The sequence below is a fragment of the Mustela nivalis genome (genome assembly GCF_964662115.1).
Source record: "Mustela nivalis genome assembly, chromosome: 19".
NCBI classification, from domain to species: Eukaryota; Metazoa; Chordata; class Mammalia; order Carnivora; family Mustelidae; genus Mustela; species Mustela nivalis.
Window position 1 is genome coordinate 1,297,405 of NC_139038.1, and position 16,563 is coordinate 1,313,967.

The 16,563-nt window shown below is 53.0% G+C and overlaps 1 protein-coding gene across 5 annotated transcripts in view; it reads right to left on the bottom strand.

Annotated features, from left to right (window-relative positions):
* MAD1L1 (mitotic arrest deficient 1 like 1) overlaps window positions 1–16,563 on the bottom strand; it is a 310,570-nt gene that overhangs the window by 156,214 nt on the left and 137,793 nt on the right. Inside the window, exon 1 of one of the 5 annotated variants that reach the window (XM_082714049.1) lies at window positions 7,892–8,108. The exons of 3 other annotated variants lie outside the window; for them this stretch is intronic. In XM_082714049.1, coding sequence (XP_082570175.1) covers window positions 7,892–7,969 — 78 coding nt within the window. In that variant the 5' untranslated portion in view covers window positions 7,970–8,108. Of the gene's footprint in view, window positions 1–1,735; window positions 1,961–7,891; window positions 8,109–16,563 lie in introns of those variants that run through there. One more of the 5 variants, XM_082714050.1, reaches the window with a different exon arrangement.

Below are 16,563 nucleotides of genomic sequence, written 5' to 3' on the forward strand. Positions count from 1 at the left end.
TTTTCAGTCTATATGGGCCTAATAAAGATATGCTGCCATAATTGACAAAATTAAAGGGAGAAATAGGCAAACTTACAGTGAAGCTGGGAAATTCCAATGGTGGTCTCTCAGGATTGAAAAAAAAGGAGAAACATCACAGAGGACATGGAAAATCTTAACAGTATGATTAACAACTGATATGCAGAGACTTAAAAGACACTGCATTCAACAATGCAGACCGCACGTGATTCTGATGGGTACATGGACCATTTACAAACATCGGCTCCCTAGGGGGTCATACAACACATCCCAGAGTGTGGTCTTTAACACAATGGAACTAAGCTATAAATAAATAATTTGGTGATCACAAAATGTTGGAAATTAAATTTATTTTTAAATAACCTGGTAGTCAAAATAAAAGTCACACTAAACAGGTATTTTGAAATGAATGATAAGAAAAACATAACGTATCTTAACTACAGCACGCATCCATGTTTACAGCCTGAAAGGCACAGGAGGGAAAAAAACAATCATCAAGTAGCTCAAAAGTTAGAACAACAAATTAAAAAGGAAAAGGGAAAAGTATACAAATAGAAGTTAATGAGGCAGAATACATGTGGTACAGAATCAAGAACGCCAGAAGCCAGTTCATTCAAGTGAGCAGTAAGACCAACAAACTCTTCGTGAGACGGCTCGAGAGAGCAAGCACTTACACAACCAAACAGCCAGACTGAAAAAGAAGACACAGCCGCAGATCATCAAGATGAATGATCATAAAGAAAATCCAAATGACTTTGAACTTATTAAAATAAATCAAAGCCCCAATTTAAAATCTTCCCAACAAGAAAACCCAACAGGCACAGATCTCTTCACTGGTGAAATCTACCCAACCCTTAAAGAAGAAATACCCTGATCTCACAAATGCCATCACAGAGAAGAGAAAAAAAGAATCCCTGACTCATTTTATCAAGCCAGAAAAATCTATGACATCAAAACCTTATAAGGACTTCGGAAGAAATGAGAATTAGTTGTCAAAATCTCATAAACACAGAGGCAAAATCCCCAACTGACTTACTAGCAAATCAAACTAGGCATTACTTGGGAAGGAAAATCATACATAGGTTTGCTTATTCCTGAAATGCCAGCTCGGTTTAACATTTGAAAATCAATTAATTTGATTTTCCACATTAACGGAGTAAAGAAAAATCATACGATCATCACAGTACATGCAGAAAAAGCATCTGATAAAAATTCAACATCTATTCATGGTGAAGACAATAAACAAAAATGCTCTTAGCAAATGAGAACTGGAAGGGAATTTCACCACAGTCCACAACAGGGAAAGTGTTCACACTTTCCTTCTGACATGCCTGTTACCAAAGCACTTCTGTTTGAAACAGAGCTGGAGATCCTGAGCAGCAGCAGAAGGGGAGAATGGCCATAAAGCTACAAGGAAGTAAAAACTATTATGAGTAGGTGACACACTGTGAACAGAGAAAATCCAATGGAATCCACAAATAGCTTATTTTTAAAAAGTTTAGAATGTTGCTGGATCAAACTCAATAATCAAAGTTTAATTCTATTTCTCTGTGCCAGCAAAAAATTGTTAGAAAAACAAACTTTAGAGAAGATGCCATTTATAATAACGCACAAAACAAAAACACACAAAAAACAAATCTATGAGGTGTCTACTAGAAAGCCCTATAAAACACTGAGAGGAAAAAGAGATGACCTAAAAGCACAGAAGCATACATACCATGTTCATGGATCAGATGCACCCTTACCAAGATGGTGCTACACCCCCAACAGAGATCTCAGCAGGCTTACTGACTTCTAAACCCCACATGAAAACATAAAGGGTCATCACCAGCCGAGGCAGCCAGGGAGGGAGGACTGGCTCTATCAGGTAACAGGGCTGAGCAGAGTCCCAAGGATGCAGGCAGGGTGGTCTGGGGAAAAAGAGAGAGAAACAGACTGGTGCAGAGGGGGACCCTGGTTTTACCACATAAGCAGCCCAGTGGGGTGGTGAGAAAGGAAGCGTTTCATAAGTCGAACTGACAGGACATAGTTGCCGGGGAGGATGGGGGGAGCTCACCATGACACAGCCAAGCTTTGTGCTCTGAGCCCTCAGTGTGGAAAGGCCAAGCGGAAAAGAAGATAATACTGACACATACATTAGTGATCATGGGACAGGTGAGGGTTCCGTAGAGAGGACATGGGAAATGATAACCAACAAGGAATTTTCACATGATAAATTAGACTGCATTACAGTTTGGATCTTTTAAGTCGGAGAGAGCGAAAGCCAGCTACAGGCAGAAGGTATCTGCGTGCAAAGACTAAAGGCCAGCATGCAGAACACATGAGGAATTCTTACTGATCATAAAGAGAACAGCAGATGAGAGACAACTAGACAGTGGGTGTGCCGGGGGCCTCACTAGAGGGGCCTCCACCCGCCGGGAGGCACATGAAGAGATGTCCGCCCCCATCCACACCCTGGGAAATAAACACAACTGGAGACACAAGCAGACCCACCACCCATACTGACATGCAGCTGCCTAGCTGAATGACACGCTTCAGTGAGAGCAGGCTCTGGGGCAACAGGCGTGCTCGCTCACTGATAGCAGGTGTGCACCCTGTCGCACGCACAGAAGTGGACCCCTCCCGTGCCCCACGTCACATGCCCGTGGCAGAGCAGCTCACTCCTGGGTGCTCAGCCACCAATTCAGATCTAAGTGCACCAAAAGACAAGTGGAGAACATTCACACCAACACCGTTCACCCTTGCCCAGAAATGGAGAAACTCAAAAATTATACACGGATGCATGCATGAAAAAGCATAATGTGGTCCACTCAGAGAACAGAAAGGAAGTAACTGCCCACAGAAACCTGATTTTGAGCAAGAGAAAGCAAATACAAAAGATTACATGTTGTAGGATTCCATTTACATAAAACTTAAAAACAGGGAAGGGGGTGTGCAGTGTTCAAAGCAGAAAGGCATCGCCTTGCGCGGTGGCATGGGAAAGGGGGGCATCCTGGGTGCCAACGATGGCACTAGCTGAGCACAAGGGACCGGCTTTCCTGTGACTCACAGGCTCGTCCTCTTAGGACAGCTCTTGATGTACGTGTGCTGCAGGCCAGTGCAAAGCTGAAACAAATAAATATTAAACGAGATTCTGTAGTTTTAGAAGCATGGCTGTGGCCGTCCAGTCACACTAAAAACAGCTCATCATAAAGGAACCATCAAGACCAGAGACCAACTCCTTGAGGCAGCTGATCCTCAGTCAGGTGGTGGCATGGCGGGGCTGCCCCAGTGAATTCCGAAAATCATACTGCACAGTCTGGAAAGGAGGCGCCTGGGGGATTCTGGGCAAGGATTGCTGAGGGTGAAAACTTCAGAAGGCTGGCCCAGAGCTTGGATGACAACGGAGTGACAGGGTAAGGACCAGTGAAGCATGACAGAGTCAAATGTCCACAAATCGAGAGCAAAGTGCCCCAGAACCGATGCCAGTGGTGGGGGAGATGGGAAGCCCTGCCAGGAGACCTGGGCTGTGTTCCCAAGAATTCAGCCTGGGGTCTCGCAGACAGCGCTTTTCCCCACACTCTCCCAGAGATGCTGGGGGCAGGGGGGCGAGGCAGCAAACGCACATCCCCTGTGAGGCCAGCGACATCCTGAAAGGCACAGGGCTCGTACAAATGCTGGGCACTGCTAAGCTTCCACAACAGGCAGCAGAATGCTCAAGAAAGCAGCAGAAACTTCATCTGGGCTTGGTGAGATGCTTCTAAACACACCCATGTCGCCCTGGTGGGTCCACTAGAAGAGCTGGCCCATGGTCCCACACACCACTGTCCCCATCTCAACACAAAGGAGCAGTCAGGCCCGAGACCCCACTCCCAGCAGTCTCCGGGGGCCTCGGGACCTCCTGTGCCCATGGCCACCACACCTGACAGCAAACACCTGATGACACCTCATTCCCGCCTCTGGGTTACCTACCACCTTCTCTGCTGCTGTGACTCCTTGCAGTCTTCGGAGCGGCTCACCTTACCGCCCGGAGAGCAAGGCCAAGCACTCCTTCCTGCAGGCTGGCGGGCACAGGGCAGGCCTGACACCGGGTGGGTCCACCAGATCCTTGGGCGTCCCCCAACGGCAGCAGGAGGCCAGGAGCCGGCCCCAGCACAGACCACGGCCCTCCCCAGCCCATCCTCGGCCAGCAACTGTGGCCAGGCAGGGGAAGGGGGAACCTGCTGCTCGCATCCTCACCACCAGCCACGTTCCCTCAGTCTCAACCTCCCAATGAAAAGCCCTACAACACCTCTTATGGAAGAAGCAGGAATCAACTGAGATTTCCCAAAGCAATTTTACTGAGATTTCACACTCCCTAATACAAATTGCATTTCATTTATGGTGGGTGTAGGACACGTCCGTGGCCATCGCTCCTGACAGCAGCGCGGTACACGCGTGCAGGTGATCCAAACAGGCAGCCTTGCGTCCGTGCCGTGCGTGGGGGGGCCACAAGGGTAGAGCGCGAGCTGCCGTGGCCTGGCTCTGGGTCAAGCACCGTTCACTGGAGCTGGGTGGTGGAGGGATGGTCTGATGACTGGGGTCCCGGCCAGCTTGCCGGAGTCAGAGTGGCCCCTCCCTCTCCGAGCCCTGTCCTCCCCCACGGCTGTAAAGCAAAAGCTGAAAAAGATGGGCCGGCTTTCCCCGTTGGAACGTTTCGGCATGGGTGCCAGAGCTCAGGTGGACTCCCCACGTGCGAGGTGCCCAGCGAGATGGTGACTGCACGCCACGGCTCACTGGCCCTCTCCTTCACTGCGGGGTGCCCAGTGCCTGGCACAGTGCCCCAAAGCTAACAGCCATTCAGTAAATATCCACTCGGCCATCATGCGAGTGAACACGACAGTCCGTCACGCCATCTTCGGAACAGCCCGGGGAGGCAGGGGCTCACCCTCTCAGGTGAGGAAACAGGCTTACCGAATTCCTGAACTTGCTCAACGTGACCAGGGTCCTCAGGCGCTCATGACGGCACTGAGACCTGAGCTCAGGTATGCAGGAAGCAGGGGCCGGAGGCTCAGCTGTCGTGCTGAAGGTGGCGTGGACACCAGGATGGAGACACATTTTATAAACCTAGGCTCCATGACAGCTCCTAGTCCATGTCCCTGGGATCACAGAGCATAGGAAGGTCACGGGCAACAGTGACCCCAAGGTCTTCACCACTCACTACAGCACCAAACCCCGTGCCTCTAGGACACAGGACATGACCCAGTTACTTCTAATTTTAAAAGTCCGTCCTCAAACGAGAAGATCAGACACTAGACAGGCTTTGTCCCTCCACCTGGCCCTCCCCAAGGAGCTGACCCCAGAGCTCAGGGAGGGGCTCCCCCTGCCAGACCTGCCTTCGGAGCACTGCTCTGCTGACCAGACAGAAATCTAGACAGGGGCTCCGAGCTCAAGGACCCGTCACTGGGAAGCATCCCCAACAAGGCCAACGGGGGCCGCGCTGCTCTGCACCCTCAATTGAAAGTTCACATCTGGGGTGCCTGGGTGGCTCAGTCGGTTAAGTGTCTGTCCCGTCCTGCATCGGGCTCTCTGCCCAGTGAAGAGCTCTGCTTCCCCCTTTCCTCCTGGCTCCTCCTCTGTCTGTCTCTCTCTCTCAAATAAACAAATAAAATCTTGGAAAGAAAGTAAGTAAATAAGTTAGCTCGTGTCCAGTGGCAGGGATGTCCCCCTGAGCTTAGAGTAGCTCTACAAGAAGCCCTGCTCTCCTAGACCTCAGCGCGGGAAAGAGTTGGAAGTAAATGCTGAAAAAGCAAGTAGGGCCAGGAAGGAGAAAACATGGGGGAGGTGGGGGTGAGGACGCCTAGGCAGAAGCCCGTGGCAGCACACCAGGAACAGGACCAGCCCGGACGGCAGGGTGCATCAGGCATCTTTCCAGAAGGACAGCAAAGGGGCATCGGCTCAGGCGACTCTCCAAGCCCCACCTTCTACCCTGCAGCGCCATTTCCACACACGGGTTCCTTTCCACCCCTGGGTCCGCGGGACACCCCCACCCCATGCATTGCTCTCGCAGCTTGGCCACGTGGCCTCATGCCATCAGGGTCTCGGCACACGCATGCTGACAGCCCCACAGGGCCCAGGACACCAGAAAGCTCACACCCAGATCACCTTCACTCATCCCATAAACACCGCGGGCCACCGACCACCGGGTCCCCAGGACGGAGCAATGAACGAAAAGGCCCGCTTTCAGCTTTTCACACTGCCACGTCTATGGTAGATCCTGGACTCCAGGCCCCACGTGGCACCAGGGCAGGCATGAGTGAGTGACTCTGCCAGGGGCCTCGGTTCTGTCAGCGAGGAAACAGGAGGAATCTCCTTTCATCTGCTTATGTTTAAGACCAAGTAGGGTCATTTATGTAAAACCCATAAAATCAAGTTATTCTTACCCCCACCTTCTTGGAGTGTCTTTGCCCATTTAACAGCAAAATACAAGCCTGTTTATTCCCACTGAACCACTGGACTGGGGCCGCTCAGGACGGGGTGGGTTGAGGGGACGGCCCAAGATGGGGGACCCACTAGAGTGGGTGTCCCAGGGCAGGGGCCTGCTTGGGTCGGTGGGGGGGGAATGTCCCAGGAGAGGGGCGTCCCAGGACAGGGGCCCTGCTGGGGTGGGGGGTCCGTCCACACACTCTGTGGCCCACCATCCGGCCATCATCACAACTTCCTATTTAGGTCAGGACTCTCTTTGCCTCCCTGACCACACGGCGACTCCACGGGGTAGGTGAGACCTTCATTCTTTGTCTTTCCCGGCTGAATTTCCGACACCCAAGACAATACTCGGCAAGGAAAAGATGTTAAAAATATAACTGCTGAACAACTCGCAGTACTTGGCGGAAGGGCTCTGTCAGTGCCTAGTCTCCCAGTGAGTGACCTTCGTGGTCAAGAGCATGGGGGCCAGCTGCTGGGCGGTGGGGGGGGGGGGCTGCCTCAATGTCCCTGCAGCAGCTCTGTGAGGTTCACAGGTTAGGAGGGCTGGCGAGCTACTCCCTTGGCCCTCAAGTCTCCAGACCCTCCCAGCCTCTGGGGGAAGGAGGGAACCTCTCCCCATGGCCCCTCTGCCCATGTCCCCCCACCCCCGACATATTGCAGTCACGGGCCCTTCCCAGGGTCCCCCAGGCCCGCACTGGCACTCGAGATGGAGGGACCAGTCAGGCCCTGCAGGGCACTCTGGCCTCTGACTTTCTAAATCACACATGATGGCTTCTTGCCACTGGCCTCGAGCAGAGCCAAAGGAGAGGCTGCATCTCCACACTGAGTGTCCCTGTTCCAGGTGCTTACAAGGCTGACACTGCTCCCAGCTACAGGCCTGCCCTTCCACTGCCCAGCAGGCCCAATATGGGGCTGGTTCCCGAGGGGACAGCTGTCCCGAAGTCTCTGTGTGCAACTGCCCCTCCAGGCCCACCGGCCAGCGAACAGGGTGGCAGTGCTGGAGGACTCAGGGACAAAAGCTCCTCTCACCCCACTCAGCTGAGGCTTGGAAAACAAACGGGTCACAGAACAGAGGAGCCCAGCCAGGAGAAAAACAGACCCCCACTTCCCTCAGCAACGAAAGCAGCGGCGCTCCACGGGACTGGGGACACCAGCCCAGGGACTCACCAGGGACTCAGAGAAGCCAAGGCAGCTGCTCACACTGGCGGCAGCCTCCCGGCTCCATCACCACAAGGCAGAGAAGCCACTGCATCCCGGACCGGAGCACCCCCGCAGGCCCCCTCACCCCCCGGCTCTCCTTTTCCTGAAGACAGGCAGCGAGACAGGCAGGAGGGAGGCCTGCATGGCCGAGTCACAGCCGGATCAGGGGCAGCTCACCTCCCAGGGGCTTGCAGGACCATGACGGGATCTGACTAAAGGCCCCCCTCACCTCTATCCCGCGCCAGCGGGCACCGACTCCTTCAGCAGCAAAGGTCACACGGTTCAAACAGCAATGAGCGCTCGACATGGCACAGACATTTCAAGTGGCCAGCTGACTCTTCAGAGCACGACAGGGCAGCCATAGGGCACTACCGTACAAATGTGACTGCAAAAACCCTTCATTTGCTTGGCCTTCCCTGCTTCTCAGATGCCCTCCCCTTGCAGGGGGACTAGACTCGGGCTGCAAATCTGGCTCTCCCACTTCCTGGCAATGCTTTCTGGCAAGCTACCGAATCCCCGGAAATCTCCTCCCTCCTCTGGAAAATAGTGTCGTCTAAGACGAGAGAGGACTGAATGCAGTCTTGGGCAAGGGCCACAGAAATCCAGTAAGATCCATCTCTCACGCAAAGCAACATGACATGAGCTGCTGATGATAGTGCTGACGGACACGCCTGCTGGAGGGGAGGTGCGCTGAGCCAGCAACGCTAACCCAGGCTCCCAGCAGTGCTCCTCTCCTATAACCAAGAATTCCAGGCTCCGACACACATCTTAAGAAATGAGTCAGAGGGGCGCCTGGGTGGCTCAGTGGGTTAGGGCCTCTGCCTTCAGCTTGGGTCGTGATCTCAGGGTCCTGGGACCAAGCCCCGCATCGGGCTCTCTGCTTGGTGGGGAGCCTGGTTCCCCCTCTCTCTCTCTGCCTGCCTCTCTGCCTACTTGTGATCTCTGTCTGTCGAAAAAATAAATAAAATCTTTTAAAAAAAGAAAGAAAGAAATGAGTCAGAGATGGGGCCACAAGTTACATCCAAGGATGCTGTTCCCACCACCAAAACTAATAAAAAATTAAAAATAGTCTAAATTTCCAATCGTTTTTCAAAAACTGTTTAATGACCAAGCATTTGTCATGATAAATGTTAAGTGACAAACACGGGACACAAACAGGTCTTGTCTGTCCTGTTCATGCCCATTCTCCTGATACCTGGAACACCTGCGGGAACACAGCTGACCCCACAGCACCTGGCCCTACGGTCACCAGCCCGTGATGGATGGATGGACGGACAGGTGGATCGACAGGTGGCTGGCTGGCTGGATAAACAGATGCATCGGCGGAAGGATGGAGAGACGAATGAATGAATGGCTCGATCAAAGGAGAAGGAGGGAGGAAGGAAGAAATGAAGGAAACGTAAAAACATGATTTCAATGCCACCTCTGGGTACAGGAATTAAGGTCTTCTTTTTCTTTTTTTTTTTTTAATTTTTTTTTTATTATTTTTTAAGATTGTATTTATTTATTTGAGAGAGAGATCACGAGTAAGCAGAGAGGCAGACAGAGAGAGAGGGGGAAGCAGGCTCCCTGCTGAGCAGAGAGCCCGATGCGGGGCTCGATCCCAGGACCCTGAGATCATGACCTGAGCCGAAGGCAGAGGCCTAACCCACTGAGCCACCCAGGCGCCCCAGGAATTAAGGTCTTCTAAAAGGTCTTCTTCATACTTTTTTTTTGGAGCATCTGAAAGCTCCCAAATGTGCATTATTATAATCAAGGACAAAAAACAAAAGAGGCATTCTAGGTTTTAGAAGGGTTCAGGGTCCCAAGGCACCTCTAGACACATCTGCCTGGAGCCCTCACGATGCTGACTGGGGCCAATCCACAAGGGGTCAGAGACCTGGAGGGGAAAGGTCACAACCCATGCCAGCACCCGAGGATGGAAATGCCTAGGCACAGAGGAGGAGAGAAGGAATCACAGTAGCTTGGAGTAGCTGGAGAGAGACGGTCCGACCAACTCCAGCCCAGTGGCCCTCCCACCGTGTGTAACCGCCACCTGCCGGAGGACACTGGCGTTCTCTCCACTCGGGGCTGGTCCGCATAAAGCTGCCAGGAATAGTCCCATATGTCAGTTTTATTTCTTCAGGATACATGCCCAGAGTGCAAGTACTGGGCCATCTGGTCACTGCGGTTGAGCTTTCAACAACGGAGACGTTATAACCCAGAGTGCTGTGCCCGTTCACGTGTCCGCCAGCACGGCAAGGGATCCAGTTTCTCCGCAGCCTTGCCAGCACTTGGGGTTGTCACCACTTTTTATGTTAACCGTTCAGAGGTGTGCAGCGATCCCTCACTGTGGTTCTCCTCGCATCTCCCTGCCGGCTCTCAGTGCTGAGCACCTTCTCCTACACCCATCCGCCATCTGTATGTGCCAGTTTTCTAATTAGATTTTCGCTGCTGTGGAGGGTTCGGGGTTCTTCAGACATAGCCACTAACAGTCCCGGTCAGACACGTGGCTTGCAAACATGCTGTCTGCACGCCTCTCTGCAGTCCGGACTAGGGTCTCTCATAGCGCAGAACATTCAGCCGTTGCAAAGTCCAGTTTATCACTTTTCCTTTTGACGAATCGTGTTTTCGATAGCCCGGTCTAAGAACTCTTTGCCTAGACCCTGAAAATTTTCTCTTTTTTTTCATAAAAGGTTTGTACTTTTATGTTCCACATTTAATTCTGTGGTTACTTTTTATATGAAGTGTAAGGTTCGGTTTTTTGCCTGTGGGTGTCTAAGTGCTCCAGGGAGACCTGCTGAAAGGCCATCTTTCTTTCCCCGAACTGCTTCTGCATCTTCCTCAAATATCAGCTGACCCAAAGCAAGCTGAAGAAAGGAAGTAATAAAGATGAGAGCAGAAGTAAGCAAAAAGGAGTGCAGAACACAACAGAGAAATCAGCAGAGCCAAAAGGTGGCTCTTTAAAAGAGATCAGTAAATCAATAAACCTTTAGCTAGGCCAACCTGGGAAAAAAATACAGAAAAGCTTCAGGTAACTGAAAGCAGAAATGACAGAGGCAGTATCATTGACCTTATGGAAATAAAAAGAACTATAAAAGAATGTTATCAACAACTAGACACCGAGTCGCCAAGAATCTAGTGAAATGGACAAATTCCCACAGACACAAACTACCAAAACTGACTCAGGAAGAAATAAAAAGCCTGACGTACTGAAGAGACCAGCGAGCCACCCGCAGCTCTCTGTCGTCGCTGAGAAGCCCATCGGCCCTGCCTCTCCTGTCCTGGGGGTGCAGAGAACACCTGTGTGAGCTTGGGCTTCTGTTCAGATGGCGCTGCTGTGTTTCTCCAGATGCACTGCTCCGTGCAGGGGCACACCTGGCGGGTTCCCACTGCTCAGTCTCCAGGTTCAGGGACGCCTCCCACAGCTCCTGCCTTCCACTACTGAGCTCAGCCACCACGGGCTCATTCATACTTCCAGCTACAGTCTAACGCATCCAGCTCCACAGGTGCTCAGGGCCCCTGGTGCTTCCGGGTGACTCCTCCAGCTCCAACCGTGGGATAAGACAAAAAAAGCAAAACACCACAGGGTGTTTCCTAGGTCCCGAGGTCTCCAGCCACCACCTTCCTGTGTCTTTTATGTTTGTTTTACATATAATGTCGAGGATTGTTAGTTGTGCTTAGCAGGAGAAGACACGACTTCTCCATCCTCCTAGACAGCAAAGTGTTAGTCGCTCTCTACAAACATTCAGCAAGCTCCGTGCTGGGCACTGCAGCTGACCAGCTGGCCAGACGCTCGCTCTGGTAAGTAGACAGTGTCCACCATTGCTCAGGCTCTCCGGTGACATTCCCAATGTGTGAATTCAACCAGACGAGGAAGGGCTTTGAAGGCATCTAATTTAGTGATGGACCACGAAACCCTCTCTGCCTGAGGAAGGTAGGACTCCATCAAATAGTACTAACCTCCATGCTGAGAAGATGCCACTGACCACCAAGGCCCCCAAGGGGGAGGGGAAAGCTGGAAGAGAAACTCACTTGCTCTGTTCCAGCAAGGCACACGGACAAAAGTCAGGGAGGACGATCCCCCTGTAAAAGGTGTGGTTATAGAAAAAGAAAATGACACACACACACTCCCTCCACAGATACACCCCCGAGACCTCTGGACACTGCAGCCCAAGCATGGCCTGTGATGGCAGCCGCGTTCCCTCATCTACCCACACGCATTTCACAGGTCACCCACGCACCCCACATGGTTTCTCCATCTGGAGAGCTGTACTAAGAGCCAGAAAACACAGCCACCAGCTGGCCCTCTGGGCAGAAAGCCCCTCACCCCGGAAACTGGGCTGCCTGCAAGGACAGAGCTGCACTTGCAAAGTTTGGACTCCACTTTCTGCGTCCTCTTTCTTTATAAAATTGCTTATGCAAAGAGATTACCATGCATAATGCATTCAATTATGCAGCGTAAGATGCGGCCTTAATGGAGAAAATTCAAGTCAGCCTTGTAGACACTTCAGGAAATATTAAAAAAAAAAAAAAAAAAAAAAGACTGTGCCACTGACTTTCAAATGTGTTTGAATCTGCACACCTCTCACTACCCATAGGGACACAATATAAATCTATAAATGAGCGCTCATCTCATTTCCCACTGTTTTCCTGCATGATGAGGTGCCTGGAGCTGACACCTTCCTCATTCTGGGCGGCAGGGCTTGCATTAGCATGTAAATAGCTGGCAGATACAAGGAAATGAAAGCAAGGAAGAGCTCTTTAATTAACTTTAATCCTCTGAAAAGCCATGCAGCAATCTGCTCTGACAGGAGGCCCTCCCTGGCCCAGGGGGGTCCTGCCAGGACAGCACTGGGGGTGTCTGCAAGGACCGGCCTGCAGAAGGGACAATTGGTATGTGGCCCACAAAAGGCCGAGCCACAGCTGTCCCCTGGAATTTGGGCTGCTCCACCAAGCCCACCTGCCCAGACACAGGATTCTGGGCCCTGAGGTCTCTCCCAATACAGTGTGCGGGGAGGTCCCATCGGCCTCGCCAACACACAGCACGCTCACACAGAGACAGTGCTGAGTCCACGGCAGTGGGAGCGGATAGCCAACAGGCCCCGGAGAACCTGGCTCCGGACGGGTCCACACACCTCCTTCTGCAGGCAACAGGGAGGTGGCAGTGGCTTTGAGGCTGTGAGTCACTGGGTCCAGCTGGGCTCACAGTATGTGGCTTCGCGATTCTGCGGGAGCCTGGGTCACCGCTGGCCACAGTCTGGCAGCAGGGGCTCCAACAACGTGAGAAGGTACAGAGGAAGACAAGGGGTCCAAGGCGGCCAGATGCCATGGGCTGAGCAGAAAGCACACGTCGGGGCAGGCACGAGAGGATTCGAATTGCAGCAAACACTGAGGGCCATCAGGGCCAGTGGCCTGCACGGCTCTAAGGAGGCAGCTGCCAAGCCCTGACACGGGGCTGACCTGCCATCAGAGAAGCCCTGACCATCAGCTCCTCCCGAGGCGGCAGAGGGCATCGGGCCCAGCGGGACCATGTCTGGATCCCACGCAGCACACCCACTGAGCCAGATCCGAACGTACACACTCACTCTGGGGAGTCACGCCACCATGACAGGGCTGCAGGTCTGGCCATAGGGCGCCACCAAGAAGCCATGTGCTTGGAATGGTTCCCTAAAAACATGAGCACTCCCAAAGAGACTGGCGTGCAGTCTGGATTTTACCCACAAGGATTTACAAACTCGGTCTAGTAACAGAGGCAGCCGAGGCAGCAGCCTGGAGATCGGGGCTGACACGGGCTCCTGTGCTCCAGCCACGACATCCTTGGTGCCCCACAGCCTGCGCGGTGTGCACTTGTCCTGCTCAGTGTCACCAGGTTACACCAAGAAGAGAAGGCAGTGTGTGCACGGAAGCCACCTGCTTGAGTGACAAGCACAGCAGGGAAGGAGGATGACAAGCACCGTTTCCCGTATCAAAGGCACACGGGTCACCTCCATGTCCCCAATGCAGAGGAGGGAAGTTAAGGGAAGGGGCCATATCCCATGCCCCTCCACCCCACGCCCCTCCATCCCACACAGGAAACAGAAACTCAGGTGGGAGGTCCTATGCCCCAAGCCACACAGAATCTGAGCCCGGGCCTCCAAGCCTGCCTGGTAGCATCACTGTCTCCAGGGCGGGGCCACCAGGAACCAGGGATGACAGGGAAGGTCACCCACCCCATGACCTCAGCGCCCCCAGTTTGCACTGCTCTCCACATCTGGAACTCAGTCCCTGGATGTGGGTCTAGAGTCTGCGGGAGGCATGACCAGGGCTTGGCTCTCCACCCGCACTGCAGTGAGATGGCTATTCTCCCCAGTTATTTCATACAAAAGGGAAAAGTCCCTTTGAAACACGGGTTCCCAGCCCCTCCAGCCACCAAGCCCTCTCCTTACATATGCCTCTCATTACTGCCCAGCACTTCGCATCGATGCAGAGCCGTTCTTCCCGGGGGCTTACAGGTGGCTAAATGAGGCCAGCTTACACGGGAATAAATCACGCTTCTGTAACTAGCAATATTTCTTTAACCGGAGGTTAATAAAAATCACTGGCAAAGCCTAACCAATGGATCTAATTTATTTAGAGACTTTCATAAAGCTGGGGATAAAGCCCTCTGTAAAAGCTTAGTGCAGAGCCCCAAGGGAGCACCAGCAAAGAGGACATCCCCGAGTGGGAGCTATAAGCCCCAGAGCAAGGGAAACGGCAACCCGAAATCCTACGAATCCCTCAAAGGAAGGGAGGGGAGAGCCAAGTGGGAGATCATGTGTCGCCCCAAAGCTGCCGTACTTGGCCAGACAGACACCCACACATACTCTGCAGGCCAAGCACTCAGCTCTGGGGAGCACAGGACACACAACAGGAAGACAGTCCACATTACTCTCCTGGGGGACCCAAGGGAGGACAAAACACCTACCCAGGAGAGTGCTGCCTGCAGTGTGCAGCACCCCAGACCACATGCATGAGCCCCCAAAGACCACACTGGATGCGTGGGTCCTGCATGGCAGAAAGGAGCTGCAGGGCCAGCTGGCAGGGGGCAGACTCAGGGCTGGACCTGTGTCCCTGAAGCAGGAAGCCCCCACCTGGCTCTTCGAGGGCTCCAGCCAGAGACTCTGTGGCTCTGAACACCCCCAGGGCACTTAAGGTGGGCGGTCTGCCGGCAAACAGGGCTGTGCTGAGATTCCCCCTTGCCCACTTGCCCATGCCTTCAGAGTGGGGGGCACTGCCTTCCAAGGACAGCACTCTGCGATGACACAGCTTCTCACAGTCGGTCACCATCTGAAGGCTGCCTGGGCCAGAAAGCTCGTCTTCCTGTGCGCAGCAGGGGGCCGGCCAGCCTCTCCCAACCCCAGATGGGACCCTGCAAACCCCAGAGCAGCAGGAGGTCCTGTCCTTTTCTCCTCGGGCCATCACAGTGGCTGCTCCGTGAGGGCACCACCCCGCTTCTTGGCCAGAGGCTTGACGGACAAGGAAAGAAGCTTTAAACACAGTAACGCTCACTTGAAACTTCTGGTCTAGAGAAAATAAAAACTTTAGAAGGGGCAAACTCAGGAACTGTCTAAATTCTCCCACATTCTTCCAGAAACCCTTTAGCTGGAAAGCACATCCATAAGCTATGCAAACATCTTCCAGGCCTGATGTCCGTGACAAGAACTAACACACAACAGACATGACACAGTTCCCTGCTTACACAGTGGCCTCACACTCACCTCTGGCTTCCACTTACATCTACTTACAGTACCCGGTCAGGCAAGGAACGGGCATCACTGGCCCTTGGTCCGGAAGCCAGTCCTAAGCCCCAAGCAAAAGAGGAGAGAGAGCCTTGTGGAGCCCACGGTCACTCCCTCACAAAGTGCATACTGGACCGTTCCCCTCTGAATTCCCGGGGTATGAAGCCATGCACTGGGCACACCACATGGTCTCTCATGCGAACACGACCTTCCTACAGGTCCAGAGGAGACACACAGCCTAGGTGAAGGAGGGGGCCACCAGTGGGAGGGTCCGCAATCCACCACAGACCCAAGGGTCCTCCCAAGCTTCTCCTTACTGAGACCACCCTCCTGGGCAGACAGCAGCCAGCACCCCCTCCCCAAGCCCCAGGCACTGCTGGCCAATGTGAGTGTCACTTCTCCCTGTTCTCTAGATGCAGTGTAAGCCGGGAATGACCCATGGCAAAAGCAAGCAACCAGACTTCTGAGAAGGGACCGAGAGATGCCTCTGTCTTGGCCCAGAGCCACAGCATGAGGCCACGGTGGATATCCAGTCCCCCCCGGGGCAATACCGCAAGCCCAGAGATGTGGCACACTGTGGGCCTGACTTTGGAGCCGTGCTGGGAGCGCCGTGGTCTGCAAGAACTCCCTCCCTCCTCCTCAGAGGTTTATCAGGGGCAGTTTGGATCTTTATGGGCGAAGTTAACCAAAAGATTATTGACTCTGAAACACTCTCCCCGCATTTGACTGTTTTCCATTTGATGATGGATGATATTTAATACCTTCCAGTCTGAGTGCACTCTGGGTCTGTAAATACAGATCCCACTTTATTGCTACTTAATAACTATTACGACAGCTAGGGCTGGTCCTCATCTTCTGGGCCTAATGTTCCATGCAGATCTCCTGGGAAAAGTAGCCAACTACATCAAACAGCCGGCTTTCCAGAGAAAACACACATGCACACTCACACATACATACACAACCACGCGTGCACACACAGTGCACACATAAAATGCACACAGACGGCGGCACTCCATGAACACTCACATACCACATACATGTGCACAGTAACATACACATTCTCACACCCCAGCACACACAGGTACACACACTCACACACGCAGTCTCTGACACGAGGAAGCAGCAACAGGGACAGGCGGGAAGGAGCTCCCAGCCAGTCTCC